General features: G+C 39.0%; 1 protein-coding gene across 1 annotated transcript in view; it reads right to left on the reverse strand.

Annotated features, from left to right (window-relative positions):
• dmd (dystrophin) overlaps window positions 1–23,038 on the reverse strand; it is a 226,826-nt gene that overhangs the window by 166,412 nt on the left and 37,376 nt on the right. Inside the window, exons 2-7 of the mRNA XM_072368727.1 lie at window positions 11,308–11,369; window positions 8,815–8,907; window positions 7,121–7,201; window positions 5,725–5,817; window positions 1,873–1,974; window positions 477–547 (exon numbers count right to left, since the gene is read on the reverse strand). Coding sequence (XP_072224828.1) covers window positions 477–547; window positions 1,873–1,974; window positions 5,725–5,817; window positions 7,121–7,201; window positions 8,815–8,907; window positions 11,308–11,369 — 502 coding nt within the window. The remainder of the gene's footprint in view (window positions 1–476; window positions 548–1,872; window positions 1,975–5,724; window positions 5,818–7,120; window positions 7,202–8,814; window positions 8,908–11,307; window positions 11,370–23,038) is intronic.

A 23,038-nucleotide genomic window follows, 5' to 3' on the forward strand; every position in this document is an offset into this window, starting at 1 on the left:
GAAAATGCAAGGATGCATAAAAGCGACAGTACGATGGTATAAATGAGTTAAAGTGACGGTGCAGAATTCAACTGGGTCACAGGTTAATTCGTATAGTATTTTATAGTAATAATATTATAATACATTAATGATATTATATTAAAACAATAAGATCAGAAATTTGGGTAATTAACAAAAAAATGTGTACTGACATATGGTAACATTAGTAGCATTGGTTACATATAAATAACAGCATGAGTTGGGACTAAAATGGTGTACATGCCCCTCCAAACCACAAGCTACAGCACTCGAGGAAATGCACTTCGTGTCCACCTCAGAGAATTGTCAACAGCCTTAAACTATAAATTGTATATAGGGTAATTACTAGACCATGTGAATAAAGAGACCCATAGAACACTTTAAAAGAAATAATCAAAATGACTGAGTTCATGTAATACATGTAGCAATAGAATACATAGAATGTCATTCAACAGTACCTGTGGCTGTGGATAAGGGCATTGAAAGCCAATCCATCATTCCAGCTACTGGAGAAGTTAACCACATTGACCTGAGGAGAGAGGTAATACATTATCATATAACAAGTGTTTGAATGTGGTGTCAAACTGACAATTGAAATGCTGTTGCTTAAGCACTTTCCCATTTTCACATGGAATCATGTTATCAATGACATCTTTTCACCGACCTGAGGGGTTAATACATGGAGAGATAGATTACAAGGACTAATAAGGTTTTAAATGTTCTGATAGGGCTGGGCGATAAAACAATAGCTATCGAGGAAAAGTTATTCCTTTTCCTAACTATAATTTACAAAATAGTGATTTGTTTTATATTGTGATATATATATCAATATCGACTGATCGACAGCTTGTTTTAGTCACATTGTTTTGTCTTTTTTCTACAATGCCCTTTTGCCATTAATACCCCGTTTTCTTTTAAATATTTTTTTTGGATGTACAGGACAACCTTGCCCATTGATTTACTACTATATGTTTTAACTATATGTTTTAAACTCTGTAGTGTTTTCATGACAGTGTCACATTGTGACATTAAGCTTCGTAACATTATGTTATGGCATTGCAAATGTGTGCTGTAATTTCCTCATTATGTACAAAGTCGTGGTGTTTTAGAGACTAAAGATGAAAAAAATTTGATCTTTTTCTTATTTGTATCTTCTTTTTTTTCAACTAAGAGGATTTGTGAAAAACACAAAAAGGTACAAAACGGAAAGGTCAGGAGAGTCATAGTACTCCCGCCGTTATCCGCGTTTCACTGAATCACTTCATCTTTGATTCAGTCGCATGGACGAGAGACATCCCTGGCTGTCGAGCACATAGGGACGCACCGAGTGTGGCAAGGGCAGTGGTGGACCACGTACCCCCCCCCCTGGATGACCCCTAGGGAGTTCCAACGCAACTATCCCAAAACTCCCTAGGGTCCCAGACAAATTCCGGGTTTTTTAAAGACTCCCGTTGTCTGTGGGCTAGCTCATACCCACTCAATCATCCATAAATAAGATGCGCTTTATTGAATGGCGAACGGCAAACTGAACCCTGATCTCAAATCGAGCACCACGGACCAAGCATTCCAGAACTGACACCTTCCAAGACAAGAGCGGTAAAAGTGACAAGCATATGAACCGCAGTGATATTTGATATAGTAAAAGGAAGAGCATATAGAAGCCACTTGGCATCAATTGATTCATTCTCAAAAGATGAAATGCAGGAAAAAAATACAGAAACACAAAACTACCGCTTTTAAAATGGAGACTAACTCAAACAGATATGTCTGTGTAGAAGAATCACTATTGCATCAGTGACGTAGTCACCTGATTGGGAATGAGACGGGAAGGTGAGAAGCAGAGAAATACCATACCTGAGGATATTGCCGTGTGTTCTGACGAACCCAACTCAGCAGAATCTTTTCACTGTTTGTCTGCTGTAGGCCCGCCATCACATCCTTCATCACATCCTTTACCTGAACACCAAAATACAAAAGAATAACCATTTTAAAAACTGATCACACCCACATACTATACACCAATGGAAATGATACAACCGTTTTTTGCACACAGATGTAGACTTGAAACACAAAAACATGACAGTTTAAATCCGTCTTTATCCTAAGGCTCTAAAAGAATGGCATACATTTTGTCTTGTTTCAAAACTTGCTGGAAGGATTGCCCTGAGATTTTGATTCATGATATTCATAATCCTCTAAGGATGAATGAGAATCACTTTGGTCTGACTTCTTCTGTGGTAGAAATGCAACACTGACTTTGTAAATTGTTGGTGAAAGAAAAGAATCTGAAAAATGTTGTGTGGTTTGCTATGAAAAGTCCTCAGCAGATAAATGCACTAATCATAGTGGCCCTCATTTTTTTTTCTTATTTAATAAACATCAATCAGAATGACAGTAACAACGCCATTTTTTGTGAGACATTTCAGCATGGATTGCCATTAAATTTCAAACATATTTCCCCTGGGGGAAATGCAACAACTATAACAATCACTCTGAATTTAATCTAACCTCACCATCCGAAAATTGTTTTAGCAATAAAATGTTTTGGCAAAAAAACCCAAAAAAAACTACTGTACTGTACTCAGTCTAGAATTGCTTAACAAAGGAACATTATTTGGCCAAGGGCAAATCAACCTTTGCTTGGCCACCACTGTGAGTTAGAGTGTTTAGTCCAATAACCGGAAGGTTGGCGGTTCGATTTCCGCTCTCCCCACTCAAAGATTGGTGAAGTGACAGCTGGAGGGGTGGGCGCTGTGATTGGCTGCCCACCGCTCCAGTGTATGGCATCTGTCTACATGAGTGTGTGACCCTGTGCATGTGTGTGTTCAACAGATGCCAACCTGGATGGGTTGAATGCAGAGGAGAGATTTTGTGTATTTACCTGTACATGATAATAAATCTGATCTTAATCTTAATCTTTAAAGTTGGCATTTGCCAGTCACTGAGTATACACAGGTAATGGTTTACATGTCAGTTTAACCAATTAATTAACCTCCCTCTCAGTACATAATATAGTTATTATCAAGGCAAAAAACTTTATTGTACAGAAAATAAGTTTCTGGGCTTTCACACAGTGGAAACACGTATTTTGGACAGAGAAACCAGTAGTTAAGACCTCACTTTGAAAGAAATTGATGCCATGGCTGTGGAAAAAGGGCTGAATGGACAATCTTGATTTATCAGCAACAAGTCCAAAAGTCAGACTGTGATGGTTTGGGGTTGTGTTAGTGCCCCAGGCAAAGTTAATTTACATTTTTCTAATGGCAGCATTAATGCATAAAGGTTCATTGATATTTCAGAGGAACATGTGCTGTCTTAATGGAGATATCTTTTCCATTTCAGTCCACGCATTTTTCAACAAGACAATGCTAAAACACATTATAAAGAGTGTAGCGGCAGCGGAGGAATAAGGTACAGGTACTGTGAACAGGTCAGGACCACAAGCAGACAGGCCAGTTCACAGTAAAGACTGTGCAGAGACTTTTGATATTTCACAAAAAAGGCGACAGTGATGACGCCTTCCTATTGCACACCCTAACACACACCAGCAGAAAGACAAGGTCTTTCCTCATCATCCCTTGTGATTGCCTTTGTATACGTTTCAGCTTATCTGCGCCTCTTGAAATCTTCTCCCTCTTTTCCTAATAGTCTTCTGTATAACAAGTTTTAAGTCACTCCCATCTCTTTCCCCCCCTGACAGGTCAAAATCTGAATCCCCCTGATTTCCCTGTTGAAGAATCCTGCCCCCTTCCGTTCTGTCTGTCTTGACGGAAACTGAAACAAGATCTGACATTGCTGATCGGTTGGTGGACAGCAACATCTCCCAGGCCGAGGGGGTCACTTTCTAATCCATCGCCCCCCGAAACTATGGTTGGGTGCCGCATTGAGCCGGGGCACTTCCCTAAATGGCGAGAGGGTCGAAAGTTGCTTAGTCTATCTACCCGATTAACCATCTTGACAGCACAATATCGGGATTAAAATGTTATTTTTCTTTGAAACAAATTTAAAAACAATATTTTAGAAAATATTTCTGCAAATGCAGCAGTTAAGTTCATGTTCAAAATAGGCCTACCTAGTGTAAGGTTTATCTACACAAGAGTCCACAGTTTTCATGTTTTCTCACTGTAGTGTGGAAATTTTTCTGAATAAAACGTTTCTCCAAATTACCCCCCCCCCTCTGTTTTTTTCACAAATTGCACCATGAACACAATATATGTTTGCCTAATGATAGTTTAAAAAGAATATGCTTGCTTCTATGTCAGCTATTGTGAATGACAGGTCAGAGGAGCTAAAAAAAAAAACATGGCTCTAAAATACAACATGCACCAATAAAGCATCTTAAAAAATAAGTAAAAGGACATGAGGGGAAACAGAATGTCCTTGACAGATGACACAAGTTATGTCTTAGCTGTTTCATTGACGTCAAATAATGTCAAGAGATAGTAAAACACATATTCTTATCATAACACTTCAAAACAGTACTTGGACAAATGACAAAAATGTTGGTGTTGGTCACAAGCATGTTCTGAAGCCCAATATATATAAATCTTTTCTGTTTTTTTTTTGGGACCATCAGAAGTCATAGTGTATGACTCTAAAAGACACTACCGTACATTATAATTAGCAAATAAGAAGGATAAAACAACGGAGCAATTGACAAAAAACACAATATATCAAAAGGCACAGTTCTGAGAGCCCATACTAGACATAAGCTCAATGGGGTACTCTGACTTCACTTCACTATCAGACAAATGTATATCTGCTTATCATAATTTAATAAATTCAAGAAACTTGTGCTACAAAAAAATGGACCAGATGAATAATTCCCTAAATTCAACAATTGACCCTCTAATATTGGCTCAATACCTAATAAAGAACCTCCTAATCCCTATAAACTCTATATAGACCAGTGGGCAGTGCTGACCAACATGTAATTAGGGTCATCAGGTGGCAACCCCCTTTCATAACAGTGCCATAACCATGCTCATCACAAATGTAGAGGGACGTAGCTTCATCTTTCTCTTCGTTCGACATCTTTCTCGAATGCCTGAGTTTGTTGTTGTTGGTGGTGGTGAAGACGTCAACCGGAAGTGGCTCTATTCGCGATAGTTAAGATGGGTACTGGGCCACCTATCGTACGGGGGTATGCCAAGCTTTGTGCCAGTGATTCGATTCATTCACCGCCATATATCCAAGGATAATTACCCTTGCTCAGATAAGGAGCATAACCCAACTATAGCTATAATCGCGTTCATCTCATCATGTAGACCCACTGACTGATCACTGATGTCCCAGAGTCACTCCCCTAATGCCAGCCATCACTGCTCCTCACACCACAGCAACCATCTTTTCTGCCACAACCACAAGCTGCCCCAGTCTCTCACCAACTGCACACCAGTCATAGCGGCATGGGGATACAAACCCTGGTTCGGGCAGGGGGTAGAAATGAAGAGGTAAGAAGAGGTAGAGTACAAGTATAAATACAATTCAATAAACTGTGTTATCTTTATTTTAAGGGTCAAGGGCTCTTTTGAAAATAAAGGTTTTAGACCTCTGTAAAGCTTTATAGTGCAGGGGTGGGGGTGGTGTGGGGGGCTACAGCTAAAACAAGAGACATTTCACAAAGACTCTCGTTGCCTCTACAATGACTGAACAGAGCAGCATGCTGAAACCCATAAAGGCATGCACATGCATGCCCACACCTACCTGCCAGTGGAGGATAATGCTCCAGATGAGCCCGAGAATGAGCTTGTGATTTCCATCAACAATGTCTCCTGCTCCAATATTCACCAAGTCAACCTGGAGGAGGGTTTTAGTGAAACAAAAAAATCTCACAATGACTTTATTTTCCGAAATCCAAAGGTACATTTTTACTTTTTTTATTATCCACTGCATGTTGATCACATTGGTAATATAAATACGTTTGTTGGAACTGCAATTTTATACAACAGGCCAAGATTTAGCTCTCTTCGAATGTTTAAGCTTGATCTTTTCTGCTCAACCCCCATCTTCAAATATCAGTATGCTAATAACTTAAATACTGTTGTTTCAACACTCTGTTATATAGAGGGTGGGAAGTGTTGTTCTTTATGCCCATTGACTTATGCATTAATCTTCTTAGTACAATCAGCACTGTCTCCTGTGGTGCTCCTGTGCTGCTGACCACCCCCTCAGACACATTATCCTTCATTCTCACAAAAGGTGGTCCGTTTATGAGGTAGTCGGTAATCCAGGCAGTTGTGAAGGCATCCACTTGTATTTCCAGCAGCTTCTTAAAGAACAGTACTGGCTGAATTGTATTAAAAGCACTGTAGAAACCAAAGATGGAGACTGCACTCCAGGAATGCCTTGCGGCATAAATGAACTAGTTGCTGATGGATGGGACCCAGCCAGACTGGTTAAACCAAAATTGGATGGTCTCGTTCATGAAAGATCCCCAGAAGGGTAATTCCATCCAAATACTGGCCAATAACCTGCCTCTGTACATCATGGAAGCTCCTGACAGGCATCATAGTGAGTAGGCAAGCACCAGCTCAACATCAGCTACTGATCGACAGAACTGTCACTAAGGAGTGTAAGATCAGACATACAAATCTGTGCACCAACTGGACTGACTCTAAATGCCTATGACTGCATGCTGCACACATGGATGTCAGAATGCTTAGAACTCTGCAACGTCAACAGCACACTAACAGCCTTCATCAAGAACTTAATGGGACTGTGGAAGAGCAAAGTGCTTCAAGCAGGTGAAACCCAGTGAAGGGGAGGAGGAAGAGGACAAACAATCACTGAAGAATAAGCCTCTCCACGGCATGTAACACAGACAGATTGAAGAATTGATATAATATAGAGATGTCCTATTAGCTGCTAGAATACTAGAACAGGCTGGTTCTTGACCTGAAAAACTGGTCCTCCTGTGTCATGCCATGCACTTGTGAAGCTGTTGTTTTGTCTCTCCAATTTAGTGCTTTCACAGAGTGTTTTAAAATGCATATGTCAAGTGCTTTTAAACCAATACTATCCGTGGATACTCATCATCATGCATCAGAATTAAAAGGTACTGTCTGTGTGTGTGTGTGTGTGTGTGTGTGTGTATACTTACATTGTTTTTCTGCAAGATCTGCAGAGCCCGGTTGACATTGTTAAGCGAGTGAACACGGGTAAACCCTTTCTCCAATCTCACCTATACACACACCAACACACAAACACAAAAAAAGACAGAAACACAGAAAATATTATTGAGGAATGAATATGTTTTTGGTAAGACTGAATGTTTTCTGTCATCTATGTGCTCATAACTTGAGTTAAAGACCAACATGTGACAATAGATTTTTCATCTAATAACACAACAACGATTTACTAAAGCACTTTTGCCATTCCTTGGTTGTGTTTTGGCAATAACTTTAGTTGGTAAGGTTTAGTAAATAGGGATAGGAATTGTTAAGGATTTAGCAATTCCGGTTCCATTATCGATATCACTTATTGATTCGGTTCCTTATTGGTTTTCATATCTCATCCAGTTATATATAGTACAAATGGCTTTGGTTTCAGTAACACTATTTCAAGAATGCACCAACATTTGATCTATTTTCGATTATTTTCTGTCATTTTACTTTTCCCTGCCTCTATGAAAGGGGTAGCTACAGGTAGAAGCCTGCCTCTGATCCTGCCTCACTCTTGCAGTTCTTATCAAGTACATGTTAATATCAGATGGAAATTATTCATACAGTATGTAACTAACATTATTACAATCAACAGCACCTGGAAGTTTTACGTTACAGGGCTCTGAGAGTGACATCTCTCAAAGTTTGCTAATTTATGATTGGGTTTGCCAATTTATTTATTTGATTTGGGGGAGAGGGGGGTGTGAGCGAAATACCACTTAGAACTGGTTGTAGCACCAGCCCTTTATAGCTCATCTTGACACCCCCACATTCCATCAGTTAATCTTCAGAAAAGAGCGTCTTTCGAGACTTATCTCACTTTATTTTTTTTTTTTGTATGTTGAAATCAAATTCTGCATTTGTTCAGATTTTCTAAAGACAACTTGGTTGGTCAGTGAGGAGGCTGGAAATAATTTTGTTTGTACTTGTGTGTATTAAACAAAGGCCAAGACAAATCTGCAAATTACAGATCTGTTGCATTTCAGAGGAAGCTCCCAACTTTTGTGGAAAACGGGTGTGAATGTGAATCTTCCATACTAAAGCTGTAAAATATGCTGACTGTATTAAGCAAAACAAACTCTAAACATGTGACATTGGTTCAACAACTTGTATCCTCATCATTTTGTATGTGTCGTTGCTTACTGGATTTGTCATAGACCTGTGTGCATGCATAGTAGAAATGCACCGATACCACATTTTTTTAAACTGAGCACAGGTACAGGTACTTACCTTTTAGTATTTGCCGATCCCGAGTACCGATATGAGTACTAATCAAGGCTATTACAGTTCTTACAATTTAATTTTCTTAAGGCATATTCAACCCAAATACAACAGCACTTTGTGCATCTTAGTAATATAAAAGTACTCAACATATTGTTTTAGATTTCAGATTTAGATGCTAGATTTTGTCCCTCCTCTTGACAGCTTTGCTGAGCATAAATTGCAGGGCGCTTTAGTTTTGTCACCATCATTCAATTTGAAATACCTCCACACGGCTGCCATAGCTCTGTCTTTTTCCGTCGCGGTATGTTGCCGCCCCTCACCTGACTGGAACATGTTAGCGCAAACACATTGCAGGAAAATTAAGCTCCTGCCCAGTGCATCCCTAATGCATAAGTGTGTTTATTCATACCAGCTGCTTTCCTGTCAGCCCCTCCAACAGCTCCAGCAGGCGTCGTCCATCGCATAGGTCTGAGAAAAGATCCTCAACAGGTGGTTTCCTTGTCTACAGAGCAAACACACAGACACAGTTGTACACTTGAGAGAACGTACAAAAATACAATCAAAATGGTCATTCAGTGATTATTCTCCACGATAAACACGACATGACAACCAGATAAATTAGTAATATAAGTGTTGAAGATGATTTAAGTATTTATCTGCTTTGTTGCAAAAGCAGAATGACTATCCCTAACCACAGGCTCAGAACAACTACAGCAGAGATGCTACAGTGAATGCACTTGTTTAAAAAAACATCAGAGTAGTTCTAAGGATCCAGAGACATCTCTTGAGTAATCACAAACCAGTCTTGCGTTAAATGTGAAAATATCAATTCAAACCCGAGAGGTTGTTCTTAATCAGTGGTGGCGAGTATAGGAATAGAAAGTAGCAGCTGCTTCACATTGAGAAAGGCTGCCAGGAAAAGAATAAGAATAATATCCTCCAGAACTAAGCACTTCACAGTGAACAAAAATTAAATCTTGCAATTACACGTATTACCAGTATTCCATTTACCTGATCAGGCAGCTGGATTCTCAACAGGTTTACAAAATAACAGTCCTGAGAGAATCCATCTTGTAAGGTTTATGGTTGTTTATTTTGCTGGCTGTAAATTCAAATGAGTTGAAGAGGCAGGAACAAAAAGGACAGAATCTGTTGGATATGAATTTCTGTTCACTGAGAGCCTACCTGCCAACACTGTGCTCGACATCATCAGCTAAATTATTGCCAAGCTACAAAAACAAAACCCCAATCCATCCAAATCCAATCAAATGTTTGGAGATGTCAACCACACCGCTCTCTGCTACGGTTAAACTTTTTCTAAGTTTGTGAACTCATCTTAATCAAATTTAATTGCCATTAATTGAATTAATCTTATTCTAATTCGTTCATAAACTTGTTTTTTATCTTTATTGCAGCATTAGAATTTCACTTTAGGATTAATAATTCCACTGGATTCAGCAAAAATGGGTCTGACCGGATTCTGAAAGATTGTTCATCCAATCAAATTGTCTGCCATTTTTCAGATATTTTCTAGATAAGTCCAGTCTTCATTCTATATTTGAGAAGAAATGTATTTATTGTGGGTGTTTATCAGATAATGCGGGAACCAAATTTATAGAAATAATTCTGTTGACATTTTCTTCACTGCCACACTCACGCAAAAACAGCACTGGACAATGTTGCCAATGTTGGAAATGAAGGAAATCTGTCAGAAGAGGCTGGCTGCTTGGTATAATTCACAGCTGCATGATTGAAAGCAGAAAATTATGTTCGTCTAATTTAGAAGAGTCTCAATTAATCTGGAAATACAGTATAATAAGATATAAGAAAGCCCTTCTTAAAGCTAGAACTGCTTATTATTCATAATTGATAGAAGACAATAAGAATAATCCCAGGTTTCTTTTCAGCACTGTAGCCAGACTGACAAAGAGTCCGATCTCTGTTGAGCCATATGTTCCTTTAATTCTCAGCAGTGATGATTTCATGAGATTCTTTATCAATAAAATTGTTTCTGTCACATCGACGATTCATGGAATCCTTCCCACTAATGTCACTGATGTATCATCAAGTACAGCAGATCTAGAAGTATTTGTATTTAGACCAGTCGATCTCTCTGTGCCAATGATAACAAAAGTCTCTTCTAAACCATCAATTTATATTTTAGACCCAATCCCAACCAGACTTTTCAAGCAGATCTTCCCCTTAATCAACACTTTCATGTTGAATTTGATCAATCTGTCTTTGTTGACAGGCTATGTACCGCAGACTTTTAAGGTTGTTGTGATTAAACCTTTTTTTTAAAGAAGGACTACTCTTGATCCATGATTATTAGCCAATTGTCGACCTATATCCAATGTCCCAAGAAAACTGTTCCCGAGAAAACTGTTGCAGCTCAACTTTGTGATCATTTACACAGAAATAATCTGTTTTGAAGAGTTTCACTCACGTTTCAGAGCCCATCAAAGTACAGAAACAGCCCGGGTGTAAGGTGACCAGATGTCCCCGATTTTGACACTGAATGGGGGGAAATGCGCGCAGACTCAAAGTAACACCAGTTATTACGGTAGCCATTTAACGCATCACCAGAGAAGACATCGTATGACGCATAAACGCAGCAGTGTCAACAACAACATTCTAGAGGCGGCAAAAAGGAAAGAAAGGAGACCAGCGGCCGTGATGAATGGTATGTTGTGTACTAACTTATTTATTTTGTGTGAACTGGCAGTTTTGTTTTTTTTGTTTGTTTGTTTTTTTGGCAGATTTTTCACTGCCGCATTGAAAATGTCCCCGATTTTCATATCAGAAATCTGGTCACCTTACCCTGGTGAGACTTACAAATGACTTCAGAAGTAAAAGTAAAAAGCTGAGTCAAAGACAGAAAGACAGCAGGAATGTATCTTACCTTAGCCAACTGCGAGTTTACCCATTTTGTGAAAGTCTTCTTTTGGACGTCCTCTCTTTCATCTGCCAGGACAAACAAAGCATACTCGGTAAGGAAAAAGGAGGTGTGCATACAGCATTTAAGTGTTACTTTGGGCAAACAAGTCAAATGAGATGTATGGAACAAGACTGAAACTTTCTGGACATAAAACTGAGAACATTGACAAAAGCTAACTTGCAAAGAGAGAAAAAATATATACAAATTTCATTTACACATATGAAATAAAACAAACATTGACCAGAAGTTTCGGTGCAATCTGTTGGTTTCCTTAGCTAGGATATTGTTTATGAATTGGCTCTATATGAATGAATTGGATTATTTTGAAATTAATTAATTGGATTTCATTGGATTATGATTACAATGAATTGAACTCCAATTGGCTTGAATTGGACTGTATTATTTAAGTGCCTTGAGATGACATTTGTTGTAATTTGGCGCTATATAAATAAAACTGAATTGAATTGAATTTATAGCAACCTGGCATGGAGATGCTACTAGTCATGAAAGGAGCAAAGAATTCACATTAAAATGCCAAAATTTGATCAAGTAAATGTGATAAACCGACCCCGATTTTTTTGACATTAACATTTGTTAAATCAATTATGTGTCTTAAATTGTGTTACAATATCAAACATCAACTTTCAATAATTCTGCCTGATGACATGTTTTTTTTTTAGATATCGTCAGGGCAACGATACTTGTAACCTTGTAATACTTGTTAATCTGGAACTAGTGTTATGCCAATGACCACATAGTACAGTTAGACTTTTTTTTGTGTAAGTTGAGTGTTACATAAACTCAACGGTACAATTTCATGTGCGCTTGTTAACGCAAGCGCTGAGTGGTAACATCGTAGTGTCTGATTAATTTGGCTCCAGATAGGAGAGGAATGATGGTCACACACATGGACATTTGGAGCATAACATATTCCTTATTTAAGTGCCTCCTGGACAGGGTCACAAGATATATGTATACATTATATGCTGATTATTGTGCCTGTTGACGGGACGTGCAGCACATACAGTGTTATCAGATATGGAAAGGTTTTACCCTATATAAGAGAGAAGCACCCACAACAGGGGAGAGATTGCAGTGGACTTTGAAGATCTCTCCAGATTTGACACATCATTCTGGGCCTGGTTGGCAATAAAAGGTTTCTGTGTTCGACCAAGTCTGTGTCAGCAGAGTTCTTCCAGTACCATCTACACATCGGCTGGTTGAAGGCGACCATCCCTCATATACCACAACATTCATCCATTTTCTATACCTGCTTAATCCAACTCATGATTGTGGGGGAGGTTGGGGGCAAGCAAAAGTGTTTTGACTGTCTGAACTCGTCTTCCCATAACATTAAATGACTAGTAATGCCTTTTCCCATAACATTGAATGTCCCTTTCCCATAACATTGTGTGGCCAGCAAGCATAAACAATATAAATAAACAATATAAATAGCAAGAGCACCATACTATGCAGATACTATGAACTGTAGAACTTACACTGCCAAAGAGTTTGTTTAAATATGCTGCAGTATTGAGCCATGGAGCACGTCTCTACAGGAGGGATGGTAGCAACAACGAACAAGGTTTTAGCAGTGTATGGTTTTACTTATAATAAATGATACTATCATAATATGATAATAAAGATTTTTGTTGTCTAACATGTCAAATATGTGCAAAATGAAAGCTGTAGTAAGTTACATCCCATTAATATAAGTTGATCCATATTCGGAGATCTGTTTTTGTCAGTAGTGAGCTGAAGCTATATATATATACATTTATATATCCATACTTCATGTTGTTTGTGTAGTAACACTTCCTGGATTGATGTGGAATTAATTTGAGGTGCTCTTTGGATGGGGTAGCATTAACCTGTATGTTAAAAAAAAAAAAAACAACTCCAAGGCGATCTCTTTTCAAAGAATCTTTTAAAATACCTTTATTTTCATGGCATAATCACTTCTGGCTTGCCAGACTTCTTTGGGGAGTCAAACAGATTGACTGAAGTCCAAGGTCTTTTTCTTGTGGAATATCACCAATAGGAATCCTCCAAATTCAAAAGAACAGTGTGATACCAAACCAATGTGATAACTGTTCACAAAAATAAAGTAAAGTGTAACTAATTCAGGCCTGGATATTTTGTGGCATGTAATCTAAATCCAAAAAGCCTCTATTTGGTTGAATTGACTTTGCCTATCAACTTTTCTAATAATATGGAAAGTATGTATCTGGCCTGTACAGCCTTTTAGTTCTACCAATGTAAAAACCTTGGCATCTAGGACATTCTAGCCTATAGATGACAAAAGAAGTTTTGCAATTTATGAAATGCATGATGGCAAACTCTTTCAGAGGGGGGGAAATTCGTAAATGTTTACTGTACTGAAGAGTCAGCTTGATGTTTGGATGAACATAACTCATAAAAGCATGAAAAGCCTGCAACTCATTCTCTGATCCTGACCACACCAAACAGATATCACCAATATATTGTCCTCATCAAACAATGAATTTAAAAAAGCTGTTTTTTTCTTTATTGAACACAAAATTTTCTCCTCATTTTCCTTAACATAGGCCTGCATATGAGGGACACAGAAAGGCCCCAGCCAGGAATCAAACCTTGAACCCTCTTGCTGTGAGGCAACGGTGCCATGCCAGCTACAGTCAGTCACTAATCAGTTCCCCACAGCATTTAAGCTCCCTGGTTTATCATGGTTTTTCTCTGATTCCCGCCATTATCGCCTCATGTGCCTCTGTGTGTTCTTAATCACAGTCAGGTTTTGTTGTTTCCTAGTCTTTTATTTTGTCAGCTTAGGTTTATGGTGTTTTGGCTTGGCCACGCTTTTTGTTAAACCTTAAAATAAATCAACTCAAGTTCTTCTAAAGCCTCCCGCCTTATCCGTGTCTGCATTTGGGTCCTTTTCCTCTCCTCACCATCGCCCCTGTAAGTAAACCAAGCACTTAAGATAAGAACGTGTTGAGTGAACATAAAAATGAAAAGATGGAACCAATTTCCACACAAATATGTGGTTTTCTTTCAGCATTAAACAATTGTACTGCAGCAAATTCATTTCTTTGGGCTGGGTTACATCATCTATCAGGGTTGATCAAACTGATTTACTAGGATGACATTTCAGTTTAATTCTTGTTTAGTTTGGTAGAACTAATTCTACACTTTTTTTGTCAGTTTAGTTTTATGGGTTTTATTCAAATCACTCTTGTTGCAATTAGAATTCTTTTTATTAATTGAAAATTACTAATCTAAGTACACTTATTCATACAAGGAGCTCACTTGAGAACCACAACCCGAGGCTCGCTGAAAAAAAGCTGTATCCCCTTGAACTGGCATGACCCTGCATCTGTAGATGCATGCATGCCTTCAGCTGTAAAAAAGAAGGAATCTGAGAGCAAATCCAATCGGAGCAGGTCATTGCTGAGAGATGAAACAAAGGATTCAAGGAGGGAAGGAAAAAAGGAGAGACAGCTAATACAGAGAGAGTACTTGAGGTCACGCTGACATCCTCGGCGCATTGTTGGGTAAACGTGCATCATGAGAATCTACCTTGCACAGCCCAGTAATGTCATATCATATCATAAATAAGTCTGGCTCTGTTTAAACAAGCAGAACTCTTATCAGCCCATTCATAAAATTAGTTGAAGCTGGTGGGGGATCTCTCAAAAACACTCAGACGTGCTCCCAGTATCTAAGAGCAGAGAACAGGTTGTTAATTTTCTTATGATTATAAATCAAATTTTTTATCCATCTATCCATTCCATTTTCTATACCCACTTAATCCAACTGTCAGGTTGCAGGGGGGGCTGGAGCCTATCCCAGCGGGTCATTGGGTGAAAGGTGGGAAACACCCTGGACAGGTCGCATGTCCATTACAGAGCCCCACAGAGACAAATGAGACAAACAACCACTCACACTCACTCCGAGGGACAATTTTAGAGACACTAATTAACCTAACAGGCATGTTTTAGGACGGTGGGAGGAAGCCGGAGGACCCGGAGAGAACCCACACATACACGGGGAGAACATGCAAGCTGCACACAGAAAGGCCCCGCGTGGGGATCGAACCTGGAACCCTCTCGCTGTGAAGTCAAATTCTATCTGGATAGAAATAAGGTCGAGGTTTAAAAATACCGGAGTTCCCCTTTAAATATGGACAAAGACAACAAGGTCCTCATAAGGTGAAGTCTATGGCGGCTGTTCTCAACCTTGCAAACAGTAAGGCACAAAACTCGATGTTGCAATGCTTAATGCTCCAAGCATTTTGGTGTCATTTCAAGCAGTTGTGCACCTCACAGTTTTGTTAACTGTCACACTGTACATAAGTGGTGTGACACAATTACAGAGCTCAGGTCAGCTGGAGGAGTGGAGAGGAAAGTCACAGGACTCTTAAACATGTGACTGAAGTTTGGAACAACTTCTGATATTTACTTCCCATTTTTCATTTTGCTGTTAGGCTTAGTTATTACATCTACTTTATTAACTTTAGTTAACAAATTTCAGTGGGTTGGGTTTAAGAACTAAAATTATTTGATCATTCTGTTTGGTAGCAGAGAGAAGAGGGCCAGCATCGGTAAATACGTTGAGACCCGGGCCCATACAATCACTGACAAAGTTCGTAACCTTGGAGTGTTGATAGACTCAGCTCTGACTTTCAGCAGCCACATCAAAGCTGTCACCTAGATGCTTTTTACCAACTCAGACACATCAACAGAATTAAAGTTTTTCTCTCCCAAAAAGACCAGGAGAAACTCATCCATGCAATCATCCCCAGTAGACTCGATTATTGTAATGGTCTTTTAACTGGACTTCCACAAAAAGAGCATTAAACATCTGCAGCTCATCCAGAACGCTGCTGCAAGAGTTTTAACCAGGACTAAGAGATCTGAACACATCACACCAGTTTTAAAATCTTTGCACTGGCTTCCAGTCAGTCACAGAATAGATTTTAAAAGCCTACTGATGGTTTACAAATCCCAGAATGATTTAGGACCAAAATACATCTGTGATATGTTCAGAGAATATAAACCCAGCAGAGCTCTTAGATCCAAGGACTCAGGTCAGCTGGTCCAGTCCAGAGTTCAGACTAAACATAGAGAAACAGCCCAAAACGTTCAGTGGTTTGGAGGTATTTTGGTTATTTGAAGTCCGACACGAAACAGTAGCGTGCACTGCAATTTATGTCGAGCACATGTTCCAACAAAGACAGGGAATAAAAACGTTTTTGGGGCCCTTCTTATCAATAACGTCATCAACAATGTCATCCCTTATGCCTTGGGCTGTGTCTTCCGTCATTTCTTCCGAGGGATCACTTATTTTCTTTTTTTATACGGCTGCAGCAGCACAAACAAACAAACACACCACGACTAGTTGATGGCAGGGCTCTATTCCAGCCACGTGATTGGTTCAGCTAGGCGCAACTCTCGTTCTCATTGGCTATTCTTATTGTCTGTCAAACGATGGACGAACGTAATCTAGACAGATAATGTCTTATTCAGAGGCTGCATCGTCTATGCCCCCGTTCACTCTGTTATATGGATCTCGAGGAATCTAAATATCTTCCGAAGGACGTCGACTTTCACCAAACTGCTCTCGGTGAGTAGATGAACATATTTCATCCCAGAAATAAGGTCTAGGTTTAAAAATACGGAGTTCCCCTTTAAAAATGGTTTACCTTGTTTGGTGTGATTTTTTTTTTAAAGCGAAACCTTGCGGTTCTTTTGTTCATTTTGACGTACTGTGTTAACACAATGGACTTAAAATCACACAAAAAACATCAAACCCGAGTTAGATTTTTTTTTACTGTGAAAACCACATTGAGCATTTTCTTTCATATAGCCCGTTTTTATTGTTTCTTCCTGCACCAAACATGCACCAGACAGGAAAAAGCATGGTGTAAATGATCTATCACAAGTCTGTCAACACAATTCAAAAACTGGTCTATAGTTTGAAGTCCACACTTTCAACACAAGTTGAAACAGAGACTCAGCGAGGCTGCTACATCATCTTAAATCTGTCATGTGATTCGGACGTGATCACACTGCCCATTCTGTCTGGTGGTGCACAGAGACCACTTTATTTATTTTTACTTTCTCATCTGTCGGTCCTGTTTTCTCCTTTTCTCTCACTCTGCTCATCTATTTATTCTTGTTCTGTATCTTTTGCAAATTTCTTACATCTCCAAACATCCTTTTTCTTCCCTATTCTGCACACTCCACTTACTCCTCACTCGCAAATTGTTCCCTAAAGAGATTACCCAGAAGACCAATTTGCTTCCTGATTTTCACTTCTCCAGTTCCTAATTGGCTTGAGGAGATCTAAGGGGATTTTCAAAGGGCCGGAACCCAACCCAGTCAAATCAGAATCCCTTCTTTCTTCGGCTAAGACACACATTTTTAGAAGAACTCCGACTTTATAAGACTCAAGTCTGTAACTGTAGCATGATGCCTTGTCACGCCATTTCTGGCTCTGTGCATAATTTGCTTAATTGAAATCGATCCTCAAAAATGGTGGAAAACCCTTGTACCAGAGTTGCAGTCGTTCAATTCAGTTTAGTTCAGTTCAGTTTCATAAAAATAGCACCGATTCACAGCAAAAGGGAATATCAGGGTACTCTAGATAATATATATATATAGACATCTAACAATTCCATTTGGTGACAGAGGGAAAAAAACAGCTCCCTTTTTACAGGAAGAAACCTCTGATTACAACCTTATTGGTGAATTTCAATTTCGAATTTCTCCCCGCCATCCTGAATCTAAAATCAATGTGTTCCAGGTTACTGAACAAAGGTGCTGTATGTACAAACAAAATCCAAGTGAAGAGGAATTGCAATATTCCGCACTTTAGAACCAAATTATAGAACTTTAACCTTTTCTCTTTTTTTACGCATCTAAAATAATCCAGTGCCAATGATTCCATGATTCTCCTCGATGATGGCTTGAGGCTGCTAACTTCTTGGAGTTTGTGCAATTATTCTGTAGATTGAATGCAGATTTTATAAATGTTCACTCAAAGATTAATTTAAAAGGCGGAATTTCAGGACATCACTGCGTATGTACTGCTACGACTGCTGCTTCCTTTGTTGTCCTTGACTGATAAGAATGGAAGCTGGGAGATGTTTCAATGGCTGGGGAGAGATGTTACTCTTGCCGGACAGCTCTGGCAATGTCTTAAAATTGCTAGATTTGTCACTAATCACTTTTAAAAGACTTTAAAAATGGCATTTTATTCAAATTTTGAAATGCATTCAGTTCAGACGAGTCTCTGAAAAACAAAGGCAGAGAAGTTGCAGCATTGTTACCATGTTGGTCTGAAAGCAAATGTGTTTGGCACAGCATCGTATTCAGATCACCATTCTGCTTGCCATGATGCTGGACTGGACAGGGGGGGAAAAAAATGTAAAAATCAAGGTGAAAAACTACAATTTTCCAACATCAAACTTATAATTCAGTACTCCTTTTTTGCTAAATTCTCACATCAAGAAAGGAACTGGAACATTGTTGGAATGACAATTCTAAAACATGTTCATTTCATTGTTGGAGTACAATATGAGTAAATACTCAGTAGCCAAATTTACCATTAGCAGTGTATTACATTTTGCCTGTGAAGCTGATTCAATTAATAACCATTCCTCTGTCTTCTGTCTTTCCTGTGTCACTGCCACATCTCCTCTTGAATTCATACGAATATATTAATTTAAACTTGTCTACCATAAAGATATGTCATTGGTTGTGTCTAGGGACCAGGCTGATGTTTTGTTGATCTCCTAATCGCATAATGTTGCTCAGAGGGAGCCTGTTTCAGTTGGCAGTGGATGAGTGATAGGCAAGCTCTTGCAGCGGCAGGCAACGGCAAACACGCAATGCCATTTATCTCTATGAGCGACAGCGTGCTGAGGAAGAACGGTGAAGTTAATATAACTTCCCACTTATCTTTTTCTGAAATGCCAATGGCAGATATACCAACTGGCATTACGGCACAAAGCTGCACTAAGAGACTGACCGTCAGTGAGACAAAGAGAACAAAGTCACAGTGATGTGTTTTTTTGTGAGGGATGGCCCTATTTCAAAGTCATCATCTACGACCATGCACGTAAAAACTTTCAAATACTGAGACAACTTCGTACACTTTTCAAAAAATTTAGAAATGTAGACAGATTAAATCAATGTTATATAAGTAAATCTGATTTCCATGCTTTCGGTTAAGTCAACATTAAGGGTGCAATGATGAGTCGACATTGTCGACTTAGCTTAGCAAGATGTCAAGTCTGAAGTATGTAAAAACAAGTGTGAGGTCAAATATTAAATCTGTCAGAGTAGACTCAAGTTTGTGAGCAACTGTGCTAATAGTTTGAGCAAAGATTCCCAGAATCTCTCTCTTCCAAGGGGACATAGAGGTGTCCCCAAGGCAGCCAAGAGAAACAATCTCTCCAGCGAGTCCTGGGTCTGTGCCAAGGCCACCGAGCTCTTGGACATGTCTGAAACATTGCCCCTAAGACGCATCCTAAAGACATCTTTACCAGGGACTTATGGCCTTGTTGGCATAGACAGGGGTATGTTATAATGGAAAACAAAAACAGGCCTGGTTTCAAACCTAGAACCGGCTGCATTGTGAAGCTTCCGCCTCTGGACACAGGGTGCCCACTCAACCACTGGTGCTACATTGTGTCACAAACTAGCTTGTTTTGATATAGAAGAGCATCAACTATACTTTGAGCCCCTACTACTGGATGACCAAGTTCATCATCCAATCCCTATGGGTGAGGCTTGACGCCCTTTGGAGAGATATAATTCTGATTTCTTGTATTTGTGATCTCATTTCTTTGGCCAATAACTGCCCTCAATGACCATTTGCATTGAAATAGACAGTTCTGCCTTTCAGCTCAATTCTATCCATAAAGTTTATGAACAGAACTTGTGAAAAGGGGTCCACAGATTCTCATATACTGCCAGCAATGCAAACCAAGCTCTTTCTTTGGTTGTACTGGGAATGATTGGCCCATAGCAAAGGGCTATGAGGCTATGAGAGACACAGTCATAAGCTTTTTCCAGGTAAAACAAAACACATGAAGACTGGTAGGGCCAACCACAAGGATGAAGACAGTATTGCTCATCCTGAATCCAAAGTCCGACCATTGTTCAGACTCTTATCTCTTTAACCTGGCACAGTCTTTCCCAAGGAGGCAAAAAAGTGTGATCGCTGTCTCGTTAAAGCACACTAGAGATTGGTGTATTCTAACCCTCAGGTGCACTCTAACTGTTCCAGCCTATGATCTAGTGTGTCCTGGTGCTAAAAGCAATTGTGACCCGATAAACTGGGACTAACAGAAGGTCTAACAACAAAGCCTAATTCAGGTTCAGCTCAAGCAGACCATTGATGATGTTTGTGCCCACTCAGTTATATCCATATAAAATAATACATTCGGCATGGTTTCTTATGAGGGTTAACACCGACGTCTGTAGCTCTGTTCAGCTCATTGGTTTCAACAGCCTTACCCTTGAAATGACTGAATCTGGAACTTGCAGTTGCCATTTGATATTCTCTAGAACTTCAAATCTCTTGCAAAAATAGTAAGAGATTCAAGAAATATGATCTTGTCTAATTTCGATTTCCTGTGGCTTTAACGTACAGTCTGGATTAAGTAAAATCCAGGTTTATACTAACCGGTGTTTGTGTGAACAGCAACTACACTAAGAATGTCACTTTGAGTATTGTTCATCGCCGGACCTCCTCTTTAGTCAGTCTTCAGTCTGAAAAACTCAGTGTCTGACATTCTTCCAGATGTTGCTTCTCTGCTCTTCTCTGCTCTTGCAACCTATTGTCCTATTGCCCTATTTATAGAGTGCAATTAGCATACAGAGTTGTAGTCTTAAACACTTCTCTGCAACGTCCCACCTACTGCAAAACAAATACATAAAACCATCAAATGTGGTTTGCTGAATATTAAATTTCTCCTTTCAGAGTCTCTGTTAGTGAATGACTTGATCGGTGATCGTCAGATTGATATATTTTGTGTGAGGAAATGTTCATTCCTCAAACCACAGGCAGAGGAGGAGGAGTGGCAGATATCTTCGAAATCAGGGTCACTAATCAGTCTTAGACCCGAGAATTAGATTAGCTCTTTTGGATCTCCGACCAAGAAATTAAAGTATCCACTTTATATACACAACAAACCGTGTTTGGTGTTTTTTTTTTTAAAGTTGCCTTGCTGAGGAAACAAATAGATTGCACTGAAAGTGCACTTTGATCCAATCTCCCATCCTGAGTGTGTATGAGGCAACTGTGGATTTTAAAATAGGCTGCTCACTATTGTACATTTTTTCCTCAATAAAAACTCTCACATACAAATAATAATAAGGTTTGTAGTAAATATTATCATTAATAGTAACAATAATAATAATTAAAGTAAAAGTGCTATGAAGCTAGATTTTGACATTTTTGGATTCACGTGACTAGAAGTTTTTCTCTCTTTGACATTGTTGTAAAATTGCATGTTGCACACCTACCAATGTTAGTTTTCTGAAGAGACAAAAAGCATGACAGAAAAAAGATTGTCAGCTGGTGAGCCTTGACAAAGACCAAAGTGCTAGAATAATCTCAGCTTTCAAGAAAGCATTACTAAGATATTCTATACAGTATATTGAAACGCTGCTGAAATACAGACCCACATACAAACACACAATCCCAGTGTCCTCATCCCTCTCCTTTACTTTCTTCAAGACAAACACTCTGCAGGAATGTCACCCAATGGTAAACCGAATAATGAGTGTTTTCTTTCTCTGCACTCACACCCATATACATACAAAAAAAAAAGAACATCCCAACACACATCCTTTGCAGGAGCAACTCCTTCCCTCTCTCACACTCCCACCATGACCTTAAAATGGTCTTACACAGTGAGCCACACAAACACAGGCATGTGCACCCATGCGTTGGCACAAACTGCATCTTTAAATACCCACTACGGCTCAAGTCATGATTTGTCAGGCACTCAACAGGCCACTCCTTCACTCATTCTCAACTGAGTGCTCTGTACAAGCAGTTGGTAGAACACCCATTAGCTTTGTGCGTGCAATTGTATTCTTGAAGTAATCTAAGATGAATAAGAATAATGAGTTAATTAATGAAGCATAAGGGCTCTGTGTATTTGTTCATCAAACAGCATGATGTGGCAGCTCGAAAGAAAATCTCCAGTCATTAGCCAAAAGGAAAAAAATAAAGTATTTTCTGTAGTTTGCTGAACAGACAGAAAATACAGAAACAGCGTATAAATTCCTATAGGAACTTTGGCAATTCTTCAAAAATAATAAGAAGAATCTACATGCCTGAAAAACTATCCACACATGTACTGAGAGAAAATACAACAGTTTCAAAGGCACACATTTGAGCTTTTTTGTTTTTCATTGCAAATCTTTGTATGAGGTTCCATGACAAATGCATGCTCCCTTTAAGTGTCTAAAATGAGGGATGCCCAACATATTTATTAGTAAGAATGAATATTGTTGATGATATTTCAGTGAATATTATAGAATTATATTGGTCTTTTTGGTCTTTTATAAATTATATATGGTCTTGTTGACCAGTGATTGAGCAATAATATGCAAGCAATGCGGAGTTTACACTTCAAGTTACATTCAGCCATTCACAAATAGTCGTTAGATGCAGCCCTACTATTTACTGTTTTTGC

The sequence above is a fragment of the Leuresthes tenuis genome, unplaced genomic scaffold (assembly GCF_036924035.1).
Source record: "Leuresthes tenuis unplaced genomic scaffold, fLeuTen1.0.hap1 SCAF_1, whole genome shotgun sequence".
Taxonomy (NCBI): domain Eukaryota; kingdom Metazoa; phylum Chordata; class Actinopteri; order Atheriniformes; family Atherinopsidae; genus Leuresthes; species Leuresthes tenuis.